This window comes from Petaurus breviceps, unplaced genomic scaffold (genome assembly GCF_028583685.1).
Source record: "Petaurus breviceps papuanus isolate PSGF00001 unplaced genomic scaffold, PetGlider_PUasm1.0 91041, whole genome shotgun sequence".
NCBI classification, from domain to species: Eukaryota; Metazoa; Chordata; class Mammalia; order Diprotodontia; family Petauridae; genus Petaurus; species Petaurus breviceps.
Genome location: NW_027187400.1, coordinates 39,879,691 through 39,888,589, shown reverse-complemented (window position 1 = coordinate 39,888,589; position 8,899 = coordinate 39,879,691). Strand labels below are relative to the sequence as shown.

General features: G+C 56.0%; 1 protein-coding gene across 1 annotated transcript; it reads right to left on the bottom strand.

Moving 5' to 3' along the window:
• Positions 1 to 2,220: 2,220 nt before the first annotated feature.
• Positions 2,221 to 4,118, bottom strand: HES4 (hes family bHLH transcription factor 4). Its single transcript, XM_069079193.1, has 4 exons — positions 3,682 to 4,118; positions 3,419 to 3,514; positions 3,212 to 3,299; positions 2,221 to 3,088 (listed from the first exon to the last, which is right to left on the bottom strand). The coding sequence occupies exons 1-4, from the start codon at positions 3,787 to 3,789 to the stop codon at positions 2,499 to 2,501; spliced, it is 882 nt and encodes a 293-aa protein (XP_068935294.1). The 5' UTR covers positions 3,790 to 4,118; the 3' UTR covers positions 2,221 to 2,498.
• Positions 4,119 to 8,899: the final 4,781 nt, after the last annotated feature.

The following is an 8,899-nucleotide window of genomic DNA, read 5'->3' as shown; positions in this document are numbered from 1 at the left end:
GGGAAGACCCTGTTCAGATCTGACCTCAGATACTCACTAGCTGTGTAACCCTGGGCAAGTCACTTAACCTTAATCCACTGGAGGAGGAAATGGCGAGCCCCTCCAGTGTCTTTGCCAAGAAAACCACATGAACCATATTGACTTGTTGTGGTCCACAGTGCCCTGAAGAGTCAGACAGGGCTGAAGAGCATCTTTTAAATTGGACATCACTGGGGTGGACTTTACTTGATTCTCAGCCAGAGGAGTTAAGATCACAGAAGGCTGGGAGATGAGAGTAGAGAATCCTAATAGGAGGGGAGGGGAAAGGGGAAATAATTACATGCCTTCTGCTCAACACCACAGTCTTAGCTTCTCTCTCTGTATCTCTTGTCCATCTCATAAGATGAAAAGTGGTGAGCATCTTGGAGACTTGCGGCTTGTAAAGTCCTGGAGGCCTGTTCGCCTTTATTGTTGGGACCCACAGGTGACTCATTTAGACCCTCTGTGACTCTTTTCTCATCTGGAAAATAGGACTATGAATAGCATCTACCCCACAGGGATTTGGGGTTTAAATGAGATGACTTGTAAAGAGTTTCACAAACTGAATGAAGGGTATAGGGATGAGTCCTGGACTCCCCACCTGGGTTCAAATCTCCCTTCCAGCTATTTCTTGCACCTCTTTAGGCCTTAGTCCCCTCACCTGTTCAGTTCCCAATTCATAGAATTACCCGTTATTATGAATTGACTTATAAAGAACAAATGCCAAGGGGAACAAGGACACAGTTCACATGCCGATATATACGTCCAAAAGCAATCCCAGCACCCCTGCAAAGGGCAGCACATCTGGAAACGCACAGGATTTGCCCCAGACTAAGTAAACTCTTCCTTAACTGAGCCTGAAAGCAGCCTGGGAGATAAACTCCTGGGGGCAGGGAAATGGAATTAGGATTCTAGATGGGGCCCTACTTCCCACCCGCAGGGAGCCCTGGCCAGTCTTCACTTCCACCCCTTGTCTAACATTCCTTTTCCTCTTCAGGTGGGTAGGTCAGATCAGGTTGGGGAAGTGGGGGGATGGGGAGGCTCTGTGGGAGGCCTCCCCCACTCCCGAGCTCACTACAGGGCAGCCCACAGGGGAGACATGAGGTCAAGTGTTTGTGATATGGAGTGAAGTTGGGCCTACCCTAGATGCAGAGGTTTCAGGCCCTGCCTTACAGAGACAGCTGACATCATAGGCCCAGGGTCCCGAATCTACTGGAATCCTAGCATGACAGGGGGCCCCTTGGCCCTGCTGTCCCCTTTTCATTCGCTCTTACAGGACACCTGCTTTTATCTACCCTTACAACCAGGTTTTCACTGGTGCGCAAGTGAGGAAGGACCCCAGGGGGACATCTCTCAGGGTAGCCAAGGGGCTCAGCTCAATCTGCGGGTTCTGATTCTGGGAGCTTTTAAGGAGATGATAATGGTGCCCCTGCTTTTCAGCCCTGGACTTTCACAGGTCAGATGAAGCGGAGAACTGAGCTGATGTCATCAGATTGAAGGCACTGGGGGTGCGTGGCTGGCACAGCGCCTGAACATGAGTCTCGGTTATTAATTTTGGGCCAATCACTGCTTTATAGCCTCTAACTTTTCCTTCCGCCCTGGGAAGGGTGAGGGTGGGTGAGGTGAAAGCTGAAGCCCAAGATGACCAAGCTAAGTGCCACTCCCCCTCCATCCCAGCCAGTAATTAAACCGTGGAAATGGATCAGTGGTGCCAGGACTAGCCCCCCAGTCAGGATCATTGAGTTTTAAAGCTGGACACTACTTCAGGAATAAAGATATATTCCGTCTCTATTAAAAGGGATGCAAAACCCGGCTCTTTCCCACCCCTCACCCACGGCTTAGTTCATTGGGCCCTCCCCAGGATGCCCCCGGGAAGGCGTGGGGGGGGAGGGAGGAGGGAAGCTAGGGGCCTTTCTCTGCACCAATCCCACTCGTTCTAGAGGCGGGCAAGGGGCGGGGCAAGGAAAAGGTGGCGGGAAGAAGTTAGCCAGGCGATCCCAGGAAGTTGCTTCTTTTCTCCCTTTGTCTCTCCATCTTCCACTCCCACCCCCCACCCCCGCCCCAACAGGGGGCCGTTTCAAACAAACTCCGGCTGCAGCTGGACTCGGAGGCAGACCCCACCAAATACTACCCAGACCTCCGAGCTACAGGTTACTAGCTGGGGGTGTGAGGTCAACGGCGGCAGCTACAAAAACGAGGGACTTTGAAAAGTTTCCAAGAAAGCATTTATATATGTAAAAAAAAAAACATCAACACTAGGAACAAGTCACGACTCGACGCGGAAACTCCAGCCTGTGGAAATAAATAAGTCTCGTCTGCCTGACACACTCGAGCGTCCCATAAAACGGAACTAACTGGACAAGAGAGGCTTCCCTCCGAGAAGGGCCGGGCCTGGGGCCATTCCACAGCTCTTCCTCCCCCGCAAAGTCTGAGTAAGAGAGGTTTGACAGCGGCTGCGGCTGGCGCGCAGAAGCGGGGGCTCACCACGGCCTCCAGACAGGCTCACATCTGTCCTCCTCCGGGCTGCCCGCCCGCGGCCCACTACCTCCCAAGGAGGTGAGGCCGTGCACCGGCGAGCTGGTGGCGCCACCGGCAGCGGGAGGAGGAGGGGCGCCCGGCAGCGCTCCCCCGGACGCGGGACCTCCCCCAGCCGCTGCGGCACTGGGGTAGGTCGGGAGCAGCGAGCCCGGGGCAGGCCCGAAGGTGGGATTGGGGATGAGGAAAGCTACAGCCTGGCCGTCGTGTGCGGGCACCAGGTGGAAGCCGCTGTACACTTTCGGTGACAAGGCTCCAGCCGGGCTCATTTTGCACTGGGCAGAAGCGGCAGCCGCGGTCCCTGGCAGCTGGACGTGCAGAGGTTGAGACAGATGTGAGGGCTGGACAACTCCGGGTGGAGTATAGCGTACGGGTCCGAGCTGGTTGAGGCAGGCGGCAAGGTGGCTCAGGAGACGAGAGCGCACGTCCGAAGTGACCCCGTCGCAAGACGACAAGAAGCGTGTCACCTCATTCATGCATTCATTGAAGCCGGCGCGATATTTGCCCAGGACGCTCGGGTCACCGCTGAGGGCAGCTGGAAACATACAGTGGTCAAGATTAGGGGGAGCTCGTGGTGGGCACCAGGGCTGCCAGTTACCCTGACTTTACACTCCCCGCTCCCCCCTCGCCCCCACACACAAGGGGGGGGCAGGCTCACCTGTCACTTGGACCCTCTGCAGGCTCCGCAGATGTTTGACAGTCATTTCTAGGATGTCTGCCTTCTCCAGCTTCGAGTGGCGGGAGCTCTGGGGAACAGAGCATGCAGATGAGGCCGTGCGACCCCACACACCCCAAGTCGTCTCCCTTTTCCCCTTCCCTTCGACTGTCCCCCTCCCCCACTCCCGGCTCGTGCCTTCACACTTACATCTTTCTTTAGAGCGTCAAGGATTAGGGTCTTGAGCTGCCCCAAACTCTCATTGATCCTCGCTCGTCGCCGCTTCTCCATGATGGGCTTGGACGACTACAGAGCAAAAGAGAAGAATGGGCATGAGTCCATGGCCGGTTTCGGGGCTGGGCATCTTTTTGTAACCCCGGCCCCAGAACCCTGATGGTGACCTCCCCAACTCCGGGGTGGGGCGACAGTCCCAGGTTCTGGCTCGTGCTCTCATCTACAACCACAGTCCTTACCTTGCGGTGTTCGCTAGCGCTCTTGGGTTTGTCTGGAGTCTGGCTGGCGCTGGCCGGCGCTCCAGCCAGAGGAGAGGCCCTCGGCTTCTCCAGGGTGTCCGCCGGCATCGTGAGCAAGAAAAATTAGTGGCTGGGGCCTGCCCAAGGTCTCCCAACACACCTAGTGCCTAGTGGGTGGGGGGAGTGAGGACACCTCCGGTCCCGATGGCCAGCGAAGGCTGCTTGGAACTTGTGGCAGTGGAAGAGAGAGAGGGGAGTCTGGAGACTTGGGTGCCAGGTCCCTAGCCTTGCCTCTGGGCTGACAGGGCTACGGGCGTGCCAATTTCCGCGCGCCCTCCGAGCCTGGCGTGCGTGCTCCCAGTCGCCTCCCTCCCAGCCCTTTGGCCTGAGCAGTGCGCAAAGGAGCCGTTCGATCAGTGCCGCGCTCTGCCGCGCTGCGCCCGCTCCCGCCGCCGCCGCCTCTATTTATGCCTGCGCCGCCACAGCCGCCACCCATTCGTGTGAAACCCTCTCTGCATTCTTTCCCACACTCGCGCCAGCCAATGGGCGGCTCGCCTCGCCTCCCGGGAGCCCCAGGCCGGCCCGCGATTGGCCGCCGCCCCCGCGAGCTGTCAGTCACGCGCTGGCCTCCCCCCCTCCCCCCTTGCAGCCGGAGGTCGGGGACAGCGGACAAAAGGAAGGGCCCGGGGCGTTGGAGGCAGGCGGCCGCCTCCCCGGGATGGTGTACGGGGGAGGGAGGAAGGGAGGGAGGGGGAGCGGTTCCCCGACGCGCCGCTCCCTCCCTCTCTCTCTCTCTCTCTCTCTCTCCTTCTCTTTCCCACCTACTACCCACCCACCCAGCCTGCCTGCCTGCGTGCGGCTCCCCTGGCGGGTGCGCCTGCTGGACCCACCGCCCGAGGGCTGGGCGCGGGGCCAGGGAGAGAGAGCTGCTTGGCTGACTCTGTTTTCTTGTCCCGAGAGGCCTGGGCGGGGAGGGCTCCTGGATCTCACCAGCCCAGCTCGCCCTCGGCGCCTGGCACCGGCAGAGGCCCTGGACAGGCTGTGAAGGGCATGTTCTTGGTGGGCACGCCAAGGTTTCCCCAAAGGGGCCACTTAGCCCTCCCACCCTGTGCTAACCCCTTCCTGCAACAGAACCCCATCCCAGCTTTGCTTTAGTATCTTCATCTCCTAGCATAAGGTGGGTAGGCACAAAGTGGGCACTCCATGAAGGCTTATTGATTGGTTAATTGGGGGAGGGGGAGGAGGGAGAAATGTCCTGCTTTTGGGAAAACCGGGCTACTTCCTTTTCCCAGCTTCAGACCTATAACCCCCGCAGCAATTTTTGACAATAACCCTGCAGCTCTGCTCTCCACCTTTGGAATCTGAACTCTCCCAGCAAGGACTCCCGTTGACCTCTGGTTGTCTTGGTCTCCACCGCCCCCACCCTGGTCCGGGCTCCATCACCTTCAGTCGCAAGACTATTGCAACAGGCCAGGTGCTGTTCTACACTCACTGCCCATGCCCCTCCGCCAACGCAGCCGCGGGAGTCACGACCCATAGCCTCTCTAAGGCCCTCGTTGCTCAAGATTCTCCCCGGCTCTCCCAGTCCATTAATTATCACTTAAACCCGAACTCCTCAACCTGCTTTTCAGCTCATTCATTTATTAAGCTGGGGCGGGGTGGTGTCAGGCCTTAGACTGGGAGCAGCCAAAGGAAGACAGAAAAGAGACTGTCCCTGTTCTGGGAATCCTTACAGTCTGGTTAGGGGAAGAGTGATGTGGCTTCAGGAGGGAAGCAGAAAGCATCCACATGTTTTAGGAAGGGCAGAGGAGGGAGGGAGAGATCAGCAGAGCCTGGAGAATCATTCCTTCCTTCCTCCATTCAGCAAATGTTTAAACTATGTTAAGCACAGCAGGCAGGCAAGTTCTAGAATTCTGGGAGCTCAGTAGACTCAAGCCAGTAACTGTTAAGAGCCTTTAATGTAGGAATCGAGAGAATTTCCCATCCTGGCCTTAACCATTCATTCATTAGTAAGTGGGTGCACGTCTGTGGGCCCCAATTTCCTCACATATAAAACAAATGTGAAGGATAATTGTAGGGTTTTGAGAATAAAAGGTGGCCAGGAACGTAAGGCACTGGACCACACTATTTATTATTCCTCAGTAGGGGGCCTTGCACACTGTAGTTGCCCAATAAACCTTGAATGAATGACTGTAGGCAGCAGAGTGGATAGAGTTATAACCTGGAATCAGGAAGTCCTGAGTTCAACTTCTCTACCTCAGACACTAAATAGCTTCGGGAACCTGGGTGAGTCAATTAAGTTCTATGTATCCCCACCATAATAGGGCTGAAGTCCCAGGATCAGAGGAGAGAAGCACAGGGGGAGGGAGTGGTTTTTCTTTCCTGACTCAGGCCCTTTTCTTTTCTCTTTCCCCGAAGAAAGTATGCTCCTTGAGGGCAGGGCCCGTCTTGATTTCGTATTGGAATCTCTGAGCCTGGCCCTGAACAGGTACTTAATTAGTGGTGATTGTCTAATTTTCATCCCCTAGTCTCTGCCTAGGCGTATATACAGGTCCAGCCCGATCATTCAAGGCCAAGCCCAAGATTCCAATCAGAAAGCATTCTTGGATCTCTCATTGATTGGGGGCAAGTACCTTAAAGGAAACCATATATATATATATATTTATCTTCCCAGCTTCTATTTGCTTTTGTCTTCCCAGCTAAATAAGTCCCTCCTGGGCAAGGAACCCCATCCTTTTGATTGGTTCCTTTCTAGGGTTTCTTTTCTCAAAAGAAGGTGTTGAGTTTTGAGCTCTAGACTAGAGCATGGGACTCCCAAGTTAGAAGACCTGGGTCTGACTTGCCCCTGATGGGGACGTTGAGTCATTAATCTCCCTGAGCCTCGGTTTCCTCATCCATAAATTGGGGTACCTGGCTCCCGGGACTCTGGTAAGGTTCCGGTGGGAATACCTAATGTAAATTCTGAAATGCCATACAAATATCAATTGTTCTCGGAGTGGGATTATCAGTTTTACCGTGCCAATATCAACTGTGCATCCTCCGGGCCTGGCAAGAAGCACTGGCCCTTAAAAGCTGCTGAGTGCGTGAGCCCGGCCAAGGTAACCCCCAGGTCCCCAGAAGCCCGGCGCGGCCCAAGCCTCCTCCAGCTGTGGTCACAGCAGCTCAGGCACGCGAAGCGGCTGCGCCTAGCCCACGCGGGTAACCCAATGGGCGCGCGCGGGGCTGGGCGGGCCCACTCTGATTGGCTGGCTGCGTCCTGAGCTGTCAATCAGCCGGCGGTTTGAGGTCGGGCAGAGGAGCGCGGGGGCGGGCGCGACGCGCGCTCGGCCCCCGCCCCCGCCCGGCTCCCAGTCCCTGGGAGCACGTGCCAAGGCGCCCCGGGCCCCGCGCGCCGAGGAGCAGCCGCGCGTCCCGCCCCGCCCGGGTCCGGCCTCAGGGAGCGAGGCCAGCGAACCGAGCCTGGGAAAACTCCGCCCTCTCTAGGTCTCCCGCGGCCCCCGCCTCCTGCCCCCGCCTCTGCCCGGGAAGCTGCCCCGGCCCGCGAGGTCCGGGCGAGGGGAGCCCGGGCCGGGGCAGCTGCCGCATCCGCCTCATCTGGAGGCTGCCTTCTGGGGACAGTCACCCCTAGCCCGGGGTCATGGCCCCCCCTGAACTCCCCGCCCCTGCACATCACCACTGGAGCTGGGGCTGAGGGACTCCAACGCGCCCTAGGGCTTGGCGCCAGGCCCTTTTAACTTTGGCCACCCTGTTCCCACAAATCCTAGGGACAAGGTCCTGCCCGGGGGAGACCCCCATCTAAAGGTGACTCGGGTCAGCTTGGAGAACCTCGAGGACCCCTCCCATGGGGAAGCCTGCCTGGGTCCTGCCCTGGTTGAAGACCCCGACTTAAAGGTAGCCTCTGACACCCTGGGGGGCACCTTACGTCTCTCCTGCTCTAGGAAGACCTCATTCATCTAAATGTACTCCTTTTTCCCTGGAGAGCCCCCTGATCAGAGGAGGGAGCTCTGACCTCTATCCATTCTCTGCTGGGGGAGCTGCTATTTGAGGGAGAGATCAAACTCATGCCTTGGACAGCCCCCATCTGAGGGGATACCTGGCTACTGTTCCGAGGGACCTCTGTAAGGGGAGTAGGGCACCGCCAAGCCCCTGATCTAAGGGAGCATCGTGCCCCAGCTTCCAGGGAGCTCCCCCTTTTCTGGGTGACAGCCCAGTTCTTAGAGCCAGAAGGGCCCCCAGAGAACACCCAGTTCCACCTCTTCATTTTACAGAGAAAGAAACTGAGGTCCATAGAGGAAGGACTTGTCCCTTGGGACTAGGGAGGGCAGGAGCTTGGGAATGGTATGCTCCCACACATGGAGACACCAGTGCCAACTTGGAGGGGGGCGGTGTTTGAAAGGCGCCTCGGCCCCCGCCCAGGCCTCCTTCAGGCTGAAGTTTCTCCCCTTTCTGGGGAGTTTCCTGGGAGCAGCTGGAAGTGTTCTGGACCTCCTGCTGTGGTCTGGGCCCTGGGCCAGCGGCTGCCCACAGCCTGAGGGCCCCAGAAAGAAGCGCAACATTGCCACCGCCTGGTCATTCTGGGTAGTGCAGCAGATGAGCTTATGAAGAATCAGAGCCAATGGGTATGGGCATTCTTTCCCGACCTAACCCTTTCTAAAAGGGGGTGGGGAGCAGGGGGCAGCCTTCACTAGGCTGGCTCTGCTTCCTAAAATCAGATTAAATTTCTGGACTCCTGTTGGGTCTAAAGGCCACTTGTCCAGAAAAAAATCACATTAATAATAAAAATAATAGTAGCTAGTGTCTACTAGCATTTTTTGAGTGGCCTAGATATTTATTTTCAAATAAATTCATTATTTATTTATTTTTAGCATTCTTTTCTTTTTAAATTTTGAGTTACAAATTATCTCCCTCTTTTCCATCCTTCATCTACTGAGAAGGCAAGCAAATGATATTTGAAATCATGCAAAACATGTTTCCATATCCTCCATACCCAAAAAAGAAAGCCAGAAAATGATAATTCAGTTTTCACTCAGAGTTCATCAGATCTCTCTCTGGAGGTGGATAGCATTTCTTCATAGTGAGTCCTTTGTAATTGTCTTGGATTCACTGCCTTGATCAAAATACCCCAATTTTTTCTTAAGTTGATAATCATTTTGACATTACTGTGTACAATAATCTGATTCTTCTCACTTCACTTTGCATCAGTTCATGCAAGTCTTCC

Bases quoted from the DNA above. Each gene is read 5' to 3' on its own strand.
- HES4 (XM_069079193.1), bottom strand. From the start codon at position 3,789: ATGCCGGCGGACACCCTGGAGAAGCCGAGGGCCTCTCCTCTGGCTGGA. The intron at 3,515-3,681 runs GTAAGGACTGTG...TTTGCTCTGTAG, and splicing joins GCGCTAGCGAACACCGCAAG to TCGTCCAAGCCCATCATGGA. The intron at 3,300-3,418 runs GTAAGTGTGAAG...TCTGTTCCCCAG, and splicing joins TTGACGCTCTAAAGAAAGAT to AGCTCCCGCCACTCGAAGCT.